General features: G+C 50.9%; 1 protein-coding gene across 1 annotated transcript in view; it reads right to left on the bottom strand.

The window, feature by feature from the left end:
- The window catches only part of Tesc (tescalcin), a 29,157-nt gene extending 12,741 nt beyond the window's left edge, over nt 1–16,416 (bottom strand). Inside the window, exons 1-2 of the mRNA XM_035444177.1 lie at nt 16,236–16,416; nt 2,360–2,429 (exon numbers count right to left, since the gene is read on the bottom strand). Coding sequence (XP_035300068.1) covers nt 2,360–2,429; nt 16,236–16,416 — 251 coding nt within the window. The remainder of the gene's footprint in view (nt 1–2,359; nt 2,430–16,235) is intronic.
- Nucleotides 16,417–17,109: the final 693 nt, after the last annotated feature.

Raw genomic sequence — 17,109 nt, 5'->3', positions numbered from 1 at the left:
AGACCTCAGTGCAGAGCTCACAGTGAGCTCACAGAGCGAGCTTACAGTTTTCCCATACTGGGGAAAGTGAGGCCTCATGGGGACTCTTTAGGGAAGGGACCATGTCTCACAAGGCAAATGTCTTCCCGGGCACTGCTGGACACAAATCTGAGGATGGGAGAGGATACTGGGGTTGAAGCTGAGTGGGACAGGCAGAGGGATTAGAGGAAAAGACAGCATCCCAGACTCTGGGTAGAACTGGACACTTTCTGATGGACCAGAAGCAAGAGAGATAGACAGACACACCACAGGGCAGCTCTGGATGGGGGCGGGATGGGGTCAGCAGAAAAGGAAGCTGCTGTTCACTATGACTAAGGAGCAGCTGGGAGGGGTGGCTCACCTTGGGACACAAAGTGGATGTGTGGCTACAGTGTGCTGTGGCATCTGGGCTGAGGCCCTGGTCAGGCACACAAACATGCAGGAAGCATTTCAAGTCATAACCTCTCTGGGAAAGTTGGGGGTAAGAGCCTCCCTGATAACCCAGCTGGAGTCTACTCTCCCCACTACAGCCCCGATTGGTCACACTGTTCATGATACACAATAGTTTAGCTTAGATGCCATAAACTTCTTGGGGAGTCCCCGGACACCTGCTGTGTGAGCACCCATGTGGGATGAGGAGGTGACAGAAGGTGACTATTAACTATGTTAAGAGCGAGGGTTCTGTCTGCCTATAGTATGGGGGTCCCTCAACACCCACTCACACCTTACAACCTGACAGCCCCCCCCACTGATCCCAGACTCACCTCTGTGCAGACAGGACCTCTCTCTGTGGCACCCCCTCCCTTACAGGACTCAGGACTCCTACACCCTCCAAGCAGATCAACCAGACTGCTCTGCATTTCAGGTGGGGCGCAATAACCTGGTCCATTTGCCAAATGCCTGGGAACCAGCTGTGTGCATCTGCAAGCCTATTACTCAGATTCAAGCTAAAGCGGCAGCCTGCTTTACGCAGAAGGCTGTAAACGGCGTGGGAGGGTGGAGGTGGGGGGACTGGCCAAAGCACACAGCCAAGAGCTTGAGGTTTGTCTCCCAGGTTTCTCACCTGCACCTCAATTCTTAAGAGATGGGATTTGATCCAAAGCCTTCACCAGGTAAGGCTGGGTCTGACTCCAAAGCCTACCCTTTCTCATTCAGCAAGGCAAACAGTTCATTTCTGGTCCCTGGCCACGAGAATTGGCTCCAACTCAGGTGCCTGAGCCTCTGAGAGCCAGTGAGAAGCCAGGCAACTTCATGGGCTTACAGGGCAGGATGGCTGGCTGCTCTGCACAGGTCAACCCTGTCTTTGATGGAGTGTGGGGCAAATTAAATGGAGACCAGAGGCCACAGAATCATGAGACCATGGGAACCTTCCGGGCGCCACTCTAAGTTAATAATGTGCCTTTGTGTAAGAGGCAAGAAAACTTGCGTGTGCACACAGCTCCCTCAGAGGAGGAAATGAAGCCATCTATGAAGAAGGAAGCTTTCCTGGGGCCTGTGCAAGGCTTGCATCAGTGTTTTGATGATGTCACCTGGAGACCCTATGCATAATTTAGGACACTACTGTCTGGTAGAAAGTTTGTAACAGAAGTCTGTTCATGTTGCAGGGTCTGTAGCTCCCACCTGTCATTCCAGCTACTGAGCAGGCAGGAGGAAAGCAAGTGAGCCCAAGGCCAGCCTGGGCTACAGAGTGAGCCCAAGGCCAGCCTGGGTAATTTAATGTGACACAGCTAAGGGGAAAAGGGAAAAACAAAGAGGGCTGGGTCTGTAGACCAGGGTGAAGTGCCTGCCTAGCAGGTACAGGGCAGTGTTCATCTCCAGTACTAAAAAAAAAGAAGCCCACAGTGGAAAACATCAACTTCTCTAACAGAAAGTAGACCCTGCCACCCATCTCATCTTGTCCAAGATTGGAATGGCACAGTGGAATTAAAGTCTAGAGATAGGCTCAGCAGGGTGATGCCTGCACCCCGGGGAACACAGCTCTAACAGCTGGCTTTCACACTCCAGCACCAGGAAGGATCCGGCAGGTGATCAGTGTGGGGGCGGGGGGGGGGAGGGGGTCAGAACAGGTCCAGATCTTTGCATGAAGCAGTTGGGCAGGGCTGGGTGGCTTTTTCCTCCCCTCCCTGGCTTCCCCCACAGGTGTCTGATCCTGTAAGAAACAGAAAAGGCCCCTTTCTCCCCCCACAGCTTGTCTTAGAAAGACCTAGGAGAATCCAAACAACGGGTTTGCTTCAGAAACTGGGACAGCCCTTGGAGCCAGCCAGCCCAGAGCCACGTGTACCCAGGGAAAGAGATAAGGGGCAGAAAATAACTGCAAACCCTGCCTGGCCGAGCATCTTACCGAATAGTGGGCTGGTCCCCGCTCAGCTGCTTGAACCTCCGGTGCAGTTGTTCGATCTGATCCGAGGAGACTGGGGGGGGGGTGGAAATGGGAGAAAGAAAAAAATGAGAGAGAAACAGAGATCACTGACATTGAACTTGAGGTGGCTTGAGGCTGCAGTATTCTTTGGTTTCCTCCTCACTTGGCCACTGCCACCCCTCTTGTGACATTGTGACATCCCCCTTGACCACATTGAACCACAACTGAGGGATATAGAAGAACCTCCCTTTCTGCCTGCTGGGGCAGCTCTGGGGTCATCATAGACTCCCTTAGCAAGACAGTGGCTGTTTGTGAGTGCCAGCCCCTGATGGTGGGCCAGGCCAGCAACTCCCACAGGCATTGTCCTTCCACCACAGAGGAACTTGTACTTGCCTGTTTGCCCACCCCACCCCATCCCCATCCCCATTATCCTGTACCCTATCTGCCTGTGAGGCTTGTCTTGGCTGGGAGAAGGCAAGGTGGAGAGAGCAGAAAGAGAAGGGAGAAAGTAGGCCTGGAAGGAGAGAAAGTCCCCAAGACACACAATGTCTCTGGTGTAGAGAGAGTGGTGAGTGACCAAAGGGGACCCATGCAGTCATCTCCAGCTTTACTCTTGCTGGCTGAAGATAACAACACTAGCAATTGGGAGATCTGGGATACAATCTAAAGCATGCCCTTCCCCCATGGGATGTCACCTATGTAACTCCAGGTGCTTGATGTACTCAGGGCCTTCAAGTACTCCTGGGGACCACATCCAGTTCAGGCCAAACTTGCCAATGCAGTGACTGGGTTGGGGACCTGCCATACACACCTGCAATCACCTCATCTCCTCCCTCCCCACCCCACCTCTCATTCTAGAAGCTGTGAATACCTGAGACCTAATGCCCACCTTCACACCCCCCACCATGTCTCGAGTCTTCTTCCTCTCCAACCTCAGGCTCAAGCCTTGGTTTACTCAAGAATCCACCACCCAGGGCTCTCAAGCATCCCCAGCAGCTGCCGCTCACCAGGGAAGACTAGGGAAGGCTGCCAACCTGGGCCAGGCACCACTTGAGAGATTAGCTCATCCATCCCACACAGCACAGACGGGCAGGGCTGCATCGCCACACTGCACATGTAGTCACGAACAATCAGAAAGGCTGATATCCAGGACAATAGCTACCTTTCTAGAGAAAAATACAGCCACAGACAGGACGGGCAAGATAGCAAGGGAGCCGACCAGGGTCCCGCACCCAGTATGCTCATGACAGAAACAAGGATGAACAGAGCACGCTTTCGGCCTTGTGGCTGGGCAGTATGAATCATTATGAATTGGAAACTACCCAGGGCAGGACAGCTGAAGTACAAAAGGGCGATGCAGCCCACGGATAGGGTTGTATACAGTAATGAAAACGAGCACCATATGTAACACAGACCCAAAAGAAGCCAGGCATGACAAGGAACGCACTTCACAATTTCACCTGGGCAAAGCTCATACTTGGGAAACACGTATCTACAGTGTTAGATGTCAGGGCAGTGGTTGTCCCCTGGGGTCAGAGTAATATGAATGGAGTATGAGGAGGGCCCTGGGGGCAGAGAATATTCTATATCTTGATGTAGGCACAAGTGACACAGTGGTCCCCTTGGAAGGCATAGAGCTTCATGTTTTGGGTGTAGCACATTTTTTTTTTTTGGAATAGGGTCTCATGTAGCCCAGGCTACCCTTAAATTTACTATGTAGCAAAAGACAAGCTTGAATTCCTGATCCCCGGCCTCCACCTCCTGAACACAGGGATTATGAGTGTGTGCCAACACACCCAAGTTATTAGGAGCTGGGGACAGAAGAACCCAGCGCCCTAGGTGCTTCAGGTGAGTACCCTACCCATTGAGCTATACTCCCAGCCCAGGGGTAGAAGGCTTTCTGGTCTCTGTGATTCACAAAAAACAAAAACAAAACAAAACAAAACAAAACAAAAAAAAAAACCCTTTACCCACCAACTTCAGTAATGCCCCTGGGGTGGAACCGATCCTGAGAGTAAGAATCCAACAGGTGCAGAGAGCATGCGCAGGCATCTGCATCCCTGTCACAGTCTAGCTGCTCTCACCCAGCAGCCCTCACAGAAACTCTCGGGAAGGACCAGAAGTGCTTCTGATTTGGGACTGTTTTCAAAACATCTGTCTGCATTAAATCTGTATTTGCTATGTCTGTGGCTGGTCTGGGTCCCCAGGCTAAGCCTGAAGTGTGCCCAAGCAATCCTCCTGCCTCAGCCTCCAGAGAAGCTACAACTGAAAATCCTGCAGCATCTCGAGCCATTTCTTCAGCATGGCTACTGGAAAGCGTAGAATTAGGTTACACCACAATTACTAGAAAACTTAGGTTTATTCTGATTCATGTGACATCTGTACCAGATGACAGTATACACACCCTTCCAATCAGCAATCCGATTCCTAGGAGAAACCCAAGGAACAAGGAGTGTACAGAGGTGGTCACAGGAAGCTTGCCTGCCTAGTAATAAAATAACCACACCATGGAGAAAATGCCAAGCCCCAGGAAACCACAATTGTCTTGGGACATCCTTGAGGGGGAATACCACACAGCCTTAAAAACATACTTGAGACAGAGTCTTATGTATCCCAGGCTGGCCCTGAATGCTCTATGTAGTTGAAGATGATAATCTTGCCTCCACCACCCAAGTGCTGGGACTACAGGCATGCACTGTCATACCTGGCTTATATGCTATGTGAACCCAGGGTTTCGTGCATGCCAAGCAAGCACTCTATGAACTGAACCACATCTCCAGCCCTTGAAAAACCATTTTGAAGTAGTGAGAGTCAACATTTAATGTCCCCGGCCTGTTATCAAGGGGACAATCCAACAAGCCAAGATGATACCTGCTGTGAAGTTCACATTGAAGGCACATGATTGAACCGGATAGAGCAATCAGCAACTGGGACTGGAGGCTTGCCTGTGCTTTCCAGTTTTGCACCATACAGTGCGTAGGCATCAGCCATAACAACATTTCCCTGCACACGGCACAGTCCATATGGGATAGCAGACCTTCTCAAGAATATTAATGAGTCATCCTTGGCTCAGTGCCATTGTCCGTGCACATGTGACCTTATGAAGGACACACATCCCTTTCCCTTTCTCCCTCCCTTTTTGGACAGACTCTCATGAAGCCCAGGCTAGCCTCCAACTCATATAGCCAAAGATAACCTTGAGTTCTGCTCTTCACTTATGGTGGGGATTGAACTCAGGGCCTCAGGCATGCTAGGGAAATTGCTCTACCAGAGCCATAGCCCCAGCTCCTCAGCCTATGCCATTTGTTTGTTTGAAATGGGGTCTTCCTGTGTTGCTCTGGCTGTACTAGAACTCACTGTAAAGGCCAGGCTGGCCTCAAACTCACAGAGATCCACCTGCTTCTGCCTCCTGAGTGCTGGGATCAAAGGTGTGTGCCACCATGCCTCTACTTCTGATAAGCATAAATTGCGAATTGTGCTACCTGGAGTTTCTAATAACCAGTGACCCACATCCAGATGAAATTAATTTTAGTAATAGATTTTTCCTTAGTCCACAATATCTAAAATACTACTGTGTCAACATGTAACCCACATAAAAGTAATAAGGCTTTAGAATTCTGCTTCTCACATCTCACTGGGAAGAAAGAGTAATGTTCCCAACCCCAGGGAAGGGGCAAGGGGGGGATGTCTAATAGGGGTCCATTCAGCCTGAGACATGAGGCATGGGAGGGCATGGTGGCAAAGGACATGGCAATAGCTTTGATGAGTCAGGGACCCAGGGCTCCTGGGAAGGTGGGGGCAGTGGGAATGGCTGGGTGTGCCACGCTGGCTTCATCCACTGGGACAAGGTTTAGAGTCTTGTGCTTTCAGGAACATAAGACTCCAAGCCAGGGCAGAGACCGTCACCCCCGGCAAGATAAGACAGAAAGTAGACACAGAGAGGGCTGGCAACAGCTGGGAGCCAGCAACTGCAGTAGACCTGGTAAGAAGAGTGGAGCTTGGACACAGGACAGTTAAATGGGACAGTGGGACTTGTATTTGCTCTCTTCAGGCTCCCTAAGCCTTCTTGCCTCCTGTCCTCAGCAGCCACACCCACCTGAATATGAATGCTTGACACCCAGGGACACACTAAGTAGGATCTAGGGACTTTCAAGGTACCCAGAGCTCTGTGGCTCACCATCCCAACAGAAGGGCCAGGACCCTGCAGACACCTCACCTCCCCAGGTGCAGAGTACACAGGCGGCACAGGCGGGCAGCTCTGTGGCTTTGAGAGGTGGCTTTGAGCTGCTCCTTAAGCACCATTCTGCCTCCTCCTGATAGAACAATAACACCTCCCACCCCCTAGGAGGTGGCTCCCATAGTGACAAGCCATCCTAGTCACAAATGCTATTCACAGCTCTCCAAGGTGAAAACAGCTATGTCTCCAGTGGATGACACACTGCATGAAAGAGGAGAAATCCACAGACGAAATCCTGTGAACAGTCAAAAGAGAGGCTGTTGTGGCCCTCACTGGTGCAGTGGGACAATGACAACAGTGCACCCAGCAAGCAGCAAGGCCACCTGGTCCACATGCCTGTAATGTCAAGCACCCAGCCAGGTGAGTCCATGGAAGTGGAACATGGACTCTTGCTGGACAAGGGCCAGGAGGAGAGGGTAAAGATGGGTAACAGGTGGGCACGGGGTTTAATTGGGGGTGATGGGATGTTATGGAAATTGAGATTTACAACACTAAATGCAAAGAACCCAACCAAGGTGCTCACTTCACAGCAGTTGAAGAGTGTGTGTGTGTGTGTGTGTGTGTGAAGGGGGTGAGGTCAACACCTGATGTCTTCCTGTCACTCTCTACCTTGTTTTTGAGCTAGTGTCTCTCACTGTATCTCAGCTCACAGATTCATATGGAATGGCCAGAGAGCCCCAGGGCTCCTCCCCAGCTCTGGGATAAGATGTTACTACTTTTTACATGGGTGCGAGGGATTGAACTTGGGTCCTCATACTCACAGGTCACATTACCAACTGAGCCATCTCCCCAGTCCTAAAATGGTAAATTTTATATCACACGGACTTTGGCCTCAATTGAAAAATCAGTCTACTTAGCTCCGAATCTGCTGAGAGAAACAAGGGCCATCAGCGTGGCTGTGGCTGTGACTGGCTTGCCTGTGCCCGGAGCCACTCCAGTCTCCAGGGCTGTTATGCTGCCTCTGGGCTCCACAGGGAAGCCACCTGGGGCTCCAGACACAGCAGTGACTAATGCAGGACTGGGGAGGCAGGGAGGGATGGAAGGAGGGAGGCTAGGCTTCTGGAGCCTCACAGGGGATCCTGTACCAGCTGCCCCTCCTCCACCTGCCAGCGCCTTGGCAGCCACAACCTAGTGCACACCCACCATATTGCCATGGACTTTAAAACCTACTAAGGATGCACCTGGCCTTTTGAAGTGGTATTTCAAATCCAACAGTGAGGCAGGAACACAGACCCTCCGACCCTCTTCCTGCAGACAAAAGCCAGATTCCCCCGGAGGAGCCAGCCCAGCCCAGCCCACATCAGAACAGAACACATCCTGGGAGGGGGGAGTAAACATGACGGGTGGATTGCTTTCGCTCTGCCACGCACCCTGCAACTCTGAACAAATGAGGCAATGCAGAAAGCTGTGAGAGTGGGAGAGCATGGCTCTGAGCATCACAGTTGGGGTGTGCCCGCCTTTCTCCAGCCCTACTTGGCTCTTTACTGTTCGCCTTATAGCAGGGATAAATAGAGTGACAGCCTGACTCAGAGGCAGGAGCTGAGCCAGGGCTGGGCAGACAACAACTAGACTCTATTAACAGTGCTGGCAGCAGCACACCCACTTCCTTGCTCAGGAGGCAGGATCAGAGAGGCAGTGTGGCTTGCTGTTGGTCACACAGCTCAGAACGGCAGAGGTAGCTAGCTATTGCTGGGCAACCTCCAGCCAAGCCGACACTCAGAGAGTGGGTGCGGTGCACAGCACCCAAGAGACAGCTCAACCCCGCCTTCACAACCATCTCAGCTCCGGATTTATCCTGAGGCTGAATCAAGCAGCTGCAATATACCCCACATGCAGGGAAAGAAATCAAAGAAACTGGCCCTGCTCCTGAGGGCTACCACAGGCTACACCTGCCACTCCAAACAGGTGGCCACTGAAGAAATCCAGGAACCACCTTAACATTCTAAGCTTAGAAGAAAGGGCTGTCCCTGAGCAGGCCCTGGTGGCACACATGGGTAAATCCAGTACTTAGGAGGCAGGAGGACCTCCAGTTTAAGGGCAGCTTAGGCTGTAGGACAAGATCCTGTCCCAGGGAGAGAGGACACACCCAGATGCCAGAAGCAAGGAGAGACTGAGACCCCACAGGGTGAGACCCCACAGGGTGAGACCCCACAGGGTGAGACCCCACAGGGGGATGAACAGAAGTTGCCAGATGGTGTTAGAATGGCTACAGGTTGATGGCTAAAGGTGGGGGCTTTAAACCCATTGAGAGACCCTCCTGGCCTTGGGTCTGTGTAAGCATAAACCAGGGCCTCACAAGCACTGAAACACAAATGGTAGCCATCCATGTCAAGTGGGCCAGAAAGTAACACTTCTGCCAATCCTGGGCACTACTTCTGCTGGGAGGAGGGAGAGAGGGAGGCAAGCCCTACGTGGAGAAGTATACATACAGTTTTTATACTGTTGCAAAATATTATCTTAAGGTGTGTTTCTTTTGTTCATGCTGTGGAACATTTGTTTAATGATACAAAGATATGTTGCATTTTGTTAACTGTGTGAAGCTGTGTTACTTTGCCTGCCTAAAACACCTGACTGGTCTAATAAAGAGCTGGATGGCCAATAGCAAGGCAGGAGAAAAGCTAGGCAGAGCTGGCAGGCAGAGAGAATAAAAAGGAGGAGAAATCTGAGGGAAGAAGAAGGAACAAGAGATAAGAAGGAGAGGAGATCACCAGGACCCAGCCAGCCACAGAGCAAGAATGAAGGTAAGATACACAGAAGTAAAAAAAGGAAAAAGCCCAGAGGCAACAAGTAGTTGGGATAGTAGTTGGGAAGAACTGGCAAGAAACAAGCCAAGCTAAGGTCAGGCATTTATAAGACAGAATAAGATTCCATGTGTGGTCCAATGCTGTTTCCCCAGCTTTATGACTAGGGTCTCCAAACCAAGTCCTCGGAATGTGGGTGCCAGCTAGGAGGCCAAGACAGTCTATGGGACCTCTATCAGTGGAGCCAGTCTTTATCCCTAGAGCACAAATGGACTTTGGGAGCCCATTCCCTAAGAAGGGATACTATTGCAGCCCAGATACAGCAAGGAGGGCCTAGGCCCTCCCCCAAATGAAATGACAGACTTTGAAGGTTCCCCGAGGAGGGCCTCACTATCCGTGGGGCGGAGTTGGGGGATGGGTTGTGGGGGTTGGTGGGGAACTTGGGAGGATGGGAGCATGTGCTACCCCTACCCCCGCACCAAGACTCTCAGCACAACAGGTGCAAAGTCCCCTAGGAAATCACTTCTGTGACTCAGGATGCACAGGAACTCTGCCAATAGGAAGAACAGAGATAACCCTGGCAGAAAATGGACCCAGAATCAAGTCAAACCACCCAAGCAAATGAACCAAAGTAGGAAACTCAAACCTTGCAGCATGAACCTATAGGCAATGTGTAATTAGAATTTAATTTTTTTGCCAGGCAATGGTGGCACATACCTTTAATCCCGGCACTTGGGAGACAGAGGCAGGCAGATCTCTGGGAGCTCGAGGCCAGTCCCGTCTACAGAGGGAGGTTACACAGAGAAACCCTATCTTGAAAAACAAAAGAAAATTTAAAAATTTAATTGAGCCAGACAGTGGTTGCACCTGCATTTAATCGCAGCATTTGAGAGGCAGAGGCAGGCAGATCTATGTAAATTCGAGACCAGCCTGGCCTACAAAGTTATAAGGAAAAAGCGTCTTGAAAAAAAAATTAATGGGTGTCTCAATCAGGTTTTCTATTGTGATAAAACACCATGACCAAAGCAACTCAGAGAGGAAAAGGTTTATTTGACTTAAACTTCCACATCATTGTTCATCACTGAAGGAAGTCAGGACAGGAACTCAAACAGGGCAGGAACCTGGACATAAGAGATGATACAGAGGCCATGGAGGGTGCTGCTGCTTACTGGCTTGCTCCTCATTGCTTGCTCAGTCTTTTTTGTTTGTTTGTTTTGTTTTTGTTTTTCAAGACAGGGTTTTTCTGTGGCTTTTGGAGGCTGTCCTGGAACTAGCTCTTGTAGACCAGGCTGGTCTCGAACTCACAGAGATCCGCCTGCCTCTGCCTCCCAAGTGCTGGGATTAAAGGCGTGCACCACCAACGCCCAGTTCAGTCTGCTTTCTTATAGAATCCAGGACCACCAGTCCAGGGATGGCCCCACCCCACATGAACCAGGCCCTCCCTCATCACTCACTAAGGAAATGCCATACAGCTGGATCTTAGGGAGGCATTTCCTCAGCTGAGGTTCCCTCCTCAGAAGACTCTAGTTGTGTCAAGTCAACATAAAAACTAGCCAGGACAAGCCTTTAATCCCAGCACTCAGGAGGCAGAGACAGGTGGATCTCTGTGAGGTTGAGGCCAGCCTGGTCTACAGAGTGAGTTGCAGGACAGAGAAACCCTGTCTCAAAAAACAAACAAAAACTAGCCAGCACAATGGGTAAAGGCTGCAACCTTGCTGGAGCAAGAATTAGTAAACTGAAGATCAAACCTAAGAAAATGAACCTGGATGTGGCTCAGAGTTTTGGAGAAACATGAGAGAAGAGGTGTTTGGGAGACAACCAAATGGTCCACCATATTTATAACATGAACCACTGAGGGGCAGGATCACCAGGAGACAATGTGTTTGTGATAGAAGATATGAGTCTTCTTTAGAATGAAATGGTATAAACCATTCCCAGGTATGATCATATCTAAAACAACACGGGGCTGGCGAGATGGCTTGGCGGTTAAGAGCACCGGTTCAACCCCAGCACCCATATATGACAGCTCACAAATATATGTAACTCCAGTTTCAGGGGACCAGATACCTTCACACCAATGCACATAAAATAAAGTTAAATAAATTATTTTTTAAAGTGTTTGGCGGGCTGGAGAGATGGCTCAGAGGTTAAGAGCACCAACTGCTCTTCCAGGGGTCCTGAGTTCAATTCCCAGCAACCACATGGTGGCTCACAACCATCCGTTATGAGATCTGGTGCCCTATTTTGGTGTGCAGATATACATGGAAGCAGAATGTTGTATACATAATAAATAAAAATCTTTTTTTAAAAAAGTGTTTGGCACCTAGACAGTTGCCAGAATTAACAACAAAAAACAACCAACACAAATTTAAAACAGGAAAAATAGGTTTCAATAACAAAAAGCCATTAGACAAAACCTAATTTATCAATAGCAACCCCAAACAGAACATACATTTTATACCCAGCTCAATGTTCATTCATAGACGCCAGCAAAAGAGTTCAGTTTATAACTCGCAGACCCTTGCTGAGAAATATATGAGGAAGATGTATTAAATAAAGGAGAAGATTCATAATGAGTAGTGTCTGCAAAAATAAGTGTTTGCCCAATAGGATAATTAACCAGCTTGCAGGTAAGCTTCAGAAGTAAAAACACATAGCCAGGCAAAATTAAGAGCAGAGGTAACCATTCATTTTAGGTGTGTCAAAGATGGGAGATAAGAAAATTATGGAACGTGGATATAAAAATTGCCATGCAGGGCTGGCAAGATGGCTCAGAGAATAAAGGCTCTTTTGCTCGAAGCCTGTGCTGTGGGGTGTCCGCACTCACACACAAATACATAATTTTAAAAACTCTTTACACTGGAATGTGGCCAGCTTCAAAAGCCTTGGACTGTGTGTATATTTCAGGTTTTATTTTGTTACAGATGAGGTATCCTGGGGATGGTGGGACCCAAGTTAAAACACAAAAGTGATTTTATGTACTAGTTTGGTTTGTTTCCAGGCAGGGTCTTGTATCCCAGGCTCTGTATGTAACTGAGGATGAGCCTGAATGTCTGATATTCCTTCCTCCACCTCTCAAGTCCTGGCACCACCACACTGGTATCATTTGGTGCTGGGTTACTGAACCCATGGCTCTGTGCATGCTAAGCAGACACAGTATGGATTGAGGCCCTATATCATGTTTAAGGCATCTATTTTGTTTGATTTGTCTGGTGCTGGGGACTGAACCAAAAGCCTCCCATGTTAGGCAAGTGCCTTACCACTGTATTCCCTCTAAATTCCCCCTGCACCCGTCTTGACTGCACCTGTCACGTGAGCTCAGGGAGGAATTTTCCACTTGGGGTGTCACATCGTGCTCAGAAGTTTGTGTTCAGGAGCACTCTAGGTTTGAGATGGGTGTTCAGCCCATGCTCGCAGGGGACCCTCTTCCAGCTGTGGCACTTGGGGTGAGATATTCTCCACTTGTTACTTGAGGCACAGCCAAGCTCCTCCAGACGGGGTTCAGCCTCATCAGTAATGCTCCTGCCTCCTGCCTTCCCTTTTAGAGGACCTCAGGTCCTGGCATAACCTCAGACACTTCCTGTCACCTCCCAAGGTGAGTGGAAGGCCACTCCTGACAGCCTGCCCATCCGAAAAGGTCACACCACAGAGACAACAAAGGACCTTTTTGTCCTAGTGCATAAGGTAACCGCTGCCACCAACGGAAATGCCCAGTTGACCTTCTGGCTTTATGAATAATTAAGGTGGAGCAAGTGACAGGCTGGCTGGTGGGATGGCTCCTCTCTTGGCCCCACCTTTTTCCAGAGCAGTGGATCCTTCAGAGGTGCAAAGACCCCACCGTCCCTTACTTTAGGTACCAGGGACCCAAGTGCTTTGGGGGCATTGGAGCTCCCATTCCGTGTACATAGCACTGGTATGACCTGTCATCCAGCCATCTGTGTGCCTGAGCTTTGATTAACCTCCCTGATACATCTAGGGAAGGGAAGTATTAGCTCAAAACAAAATACTGCAAAGCCACAAGGGGTGGGTGGGAAGATGCACCAGGAAGCTCATTACTGCAGGTCCCCAAGCCCGCAGGTCCTACCACTGCCACCTGCTCTCCCACAGACAACACGTTTCTCTTCGGAACAGATGTGAGCCACCTTGGAAGCTCCCAGGAGATACGGTGGCTCCCATTCCAACCTAACTGCCTACATCAAACATGCAAGTTCTAGAACATTCCATATCACCCAGACCCCATCCTATAAGCCCTGAAGCCCAAAGCAACTCAATATACCAGCATATGATTGTAACACACTCACCCTTGAGGCTGCAGGCTCTGCCCTTTACCTGTGCTCAGTCTCTCTCTCTCTCTCTCTCTCTCTCTCTCTCTCTCTCTCTCTCTCTCTCTCTCTCTCTCTCTCTTTCCCCCCCTAAGACCTCACTAGAGGACCTGCTTTGGATTGGAGTTCAGCATCTAAGTGCCAAGGGCAGTCACTTTCTGAGCTAAACCTCTGTTGTCTATAAACTGGCCATGAGGAGGATTCCTCCCTCAGTGATCTTTTATAAGGAGAGATGGCTGACCCCACAGGGTTGGGCGAGGAGCTGCTGGGTAGTGGTGGCACACATCTTTAATCCCAGCACTCGGGATGCAGAGACAGGCTGATCTCTGTGAGTTCCAGGCCAGCCTGGTCTACAGAGTCAGTTTCAGGAATGCCAGGACTACACAGAGAAACCATGTCTCAAATGAATGAATAAATAAATAAGAGAATTGTTTTATCCCCCCAACCTGTTTTCTAAATGTAAGGTCTCTGTTGAGCCTTGGCTAGTCCAAACTCAAGATCCTTTTCCTTCAGCCTTCTGCTGGGATGACAACAGGTGTACGCCACCATATCAGGTACAAGTGGCTTCTAATGTTCCTATATATTGAGAAGAACCTAGGGAGACGTGGGTAAGCCCTCTTCTGTGGGGCTCCCAGGTCAACGGCCTTGGCCACTGCAGGGAAAGTGGTTTTGGCTGGTGGCTCTCATGCCTTTCCTGGATGGCTGGGTACAGAAGTGTCAGCCCCACCCCCTGGCAGCTTTCCCCCTGTACCTCAGGGTTCTCTGAAGGGCAGAGAACCCACCCATCCAGGGCCCTTCAAGCTTTAGAAACAATAGGCAGAGGTCATTCCCAGACAATGATGCAGGCCTGAACCAACAACCTGGGAGGCTGAGGCAGGAGGGTCCTGAGTTCCAGGCCAGTCTAGGCTACATGGGAAGACTGTACCAAAATTTTTAAAAAGGGGGATCATGGGTGCAGCTAACTGGCAAGCACTTGCCTAGCCTGTGTGAGGCCCTGGGTTCCAACCACAGTTCTACAAAGAGGACTATGGTCCAAGAAATCACCTCCCCCCATGGGGCCGGTTGAACTCAATGGAAAAAGAAGGAACCAGGCCCCAGCTGGCCTTGGCTCTCCCTGGAGGGGGGATCACTCCCTCTCATCCATGTGCAAAGCCTCCATGATCTCATCTGTGCAATGGGCTAGCAGTGTCCCCAGCGGGGTCTGGAAGGGCAGGACCTCATTATTGACAGCTGGGCTGCACTTGGCCCTGGGCAGATGTCATGGCCTGCTAATGTCGCCTTGAGGCCTGAGCTCTGACCCAAGGTTTTGCTGCTCCTGGCAGCATCTTGGCTCTGCAGGCATGGAAAGAACATCTTGGAAACAGGAGGACAGAACCCTGACTCTCCCAGCGTTCTCCTGCCTGGCTTCCATCAGGAGTGGGGTAGGGACTGGGATAGCGGGAGCACTCTAGGCCAGCTCAGGATCCCCGAGCCTGATGTCCCTCCTGGATGGAAAGACAAGTGGAAGTCCCTGGCTGCTGCTCAGGAACAGCCTAGGTGGGTGCTGGCTGGGGTCAGAGGAAGGTCTGAGCCATGAGTCAGTCAGTGAGCTCTCTCTGTGGACAGAGGGGGCCCTGTTCAGGCAGGCGAGCTCCCATCCTGTGTGAGCCTATTATTTATGGGGTGCCTCATGGCTGGCATGGACAAGGCCTGTAGGGGGAGGTAGCCCTGGGCTCAGTGATGCTTTCTGGGTTATGAAGGGCTCAGTGACACCACCGTCCCCATGTGAGCCTCATGCCAGCCAGCAACTCTGTGGGGAATGGGTACACACTGATGCCAATTTTTGGGGGGAGGCAGGTGATGAGGTGGTGAGGAAGGAGGTAGAGGAAGGAACCTAGGAAGTAAGGGAGGACCAGGTCTGGTGTGTCCACCGAGATGCATGAGAGCGGCCAGGCAGGGCAGTTTTCTGAAAGGGCGCAACGGCTCCCAGATCCCTAAACAGTGGCAGGAACTTTGTCCTGAGACAGAGCAGAGAGATCTGAAATCTTAACCCAGGAGGATGTGATAGAAGCATTCTCCCTATAAACAGAAAACGGCACACAAGATGTTACACAGCAGACTGGCAGCAGAAAGGTTTGTGCAAAGGTTCTGGGGTGAGGGAGGGAAGGAGAAACAATCCACCCTCGGCAGCCAGTTCCTACCCTGGAGGTAAGAGAGGCAACCGAACACAGAATGCATAGTGGGGTACCCTCCATCCCTACCTCCGCTCCTGGCTGTGGGGCTGGAGGTAAGACGTTATCTCTCTCAGAGCCTCAGTTTCCCTCATGGGAGGAAATGGTCATATCACCATCACCCTTTCTGGAAAATATGGGTGAAGACCTACTGGGTGTCTGACAAAATGCTCAGTGTTGGTGAGGACAAGACCAAGTGCAAGGTGGTCACCCCAGTCCTGGACACTTTCCAAAAGTTCTTCCCGTCTAGCCCACTAATCTCACATGGAGCCCTGCCCCTTCCCAATTGCTGATCACCTCCTCAGGTCCACACACCCTATCCCACGCCAGGCCCAGAGAGGCAATGACCAACATTTAGCTCAATGTGGTTCTGAGGGCTGGGCAGCACCTCTAAGGAGGGTACTGTTGCTACATCCATCTGACAGTAGAGGAAACTGAGGTACAGGAAGCGCAAGAGGCCCCTGAAGTCAAGCTGCAATGCAGCCTGAGCCTCGAGGACTGCTGTGTCATTGACCACTCTCACCGACATGACCAACTGCCTCCTGCTACAGGGTCTTGGCACTTACCTCTCCAATGCTCCTTTCACTGTCACATCACTGGCTCCTTAGTTACCTGTTCCCCCCCACCCCCACGCCCCGTCACCATTGTTCGTTCCTGGAAACATAACACCCATGGGGGTAGATATGTGTGCTGTGCGTCTCGCTCGGCAATATTAGCCTCTCTGGGTCACCACTGCATCCTCCAAAATCCTCAAAAACCCGGGTCCATAAGGATTTGCCAAATGGGTGAAAGTGGCCAACTGCACCAGATACTTTCAAGGCCTGCGGGACCCCAGGAAGCACTGTCTCCGGGGTGTAACCTCGGGTCCCCCACTTCAGCCTCCTTTGGACTTGAGTTCTGAGCCCAGGCAGCAAGAAGAGAAGCCACCCCTGCCTGAGCACAGCATCTGTCATCGTGGGAGGTTGAGCCCAGGAAACTGACAAGGCTCCCAGCATGCTCTGCGGCCCATCACTGTCAAACCCACAGCCCGCTGGAATTCCCCCAGAAGGCCCTGGGTGCCGCCCGAGTTGGGGGTCTCAACCTGCACCAGCTGTGGCAGCAACAGGCAATCAGTCAAACTGAGTCAGGAGTGGGCGGGGCCTCCTGCAGTCTTCCGTCCTGTCACGTGGGCCTCGGGGGTCTCGTTTATAAAACTTTTTGTTGACGGTCAGTAAATTCAGAG

This window comes from Cricetulus griseus, chromosome 4 (genome assembly GCF_003668045.3).
Source record: "Cricetulus griseus strain 17A/GY chromosome 4, alternate assembly CriGri-PICRH-1.0, whole genome shotgun sequence".
Lineage (NCBI taxonomy): Eukaryota > Metazoa > Chordata > Mammalia > Rodentia > Cricetidae > Cricetulus > Cricetulus griseus.
This window is presented reverse-complemented; position numbering and strand designations above follow the sequence as displayed.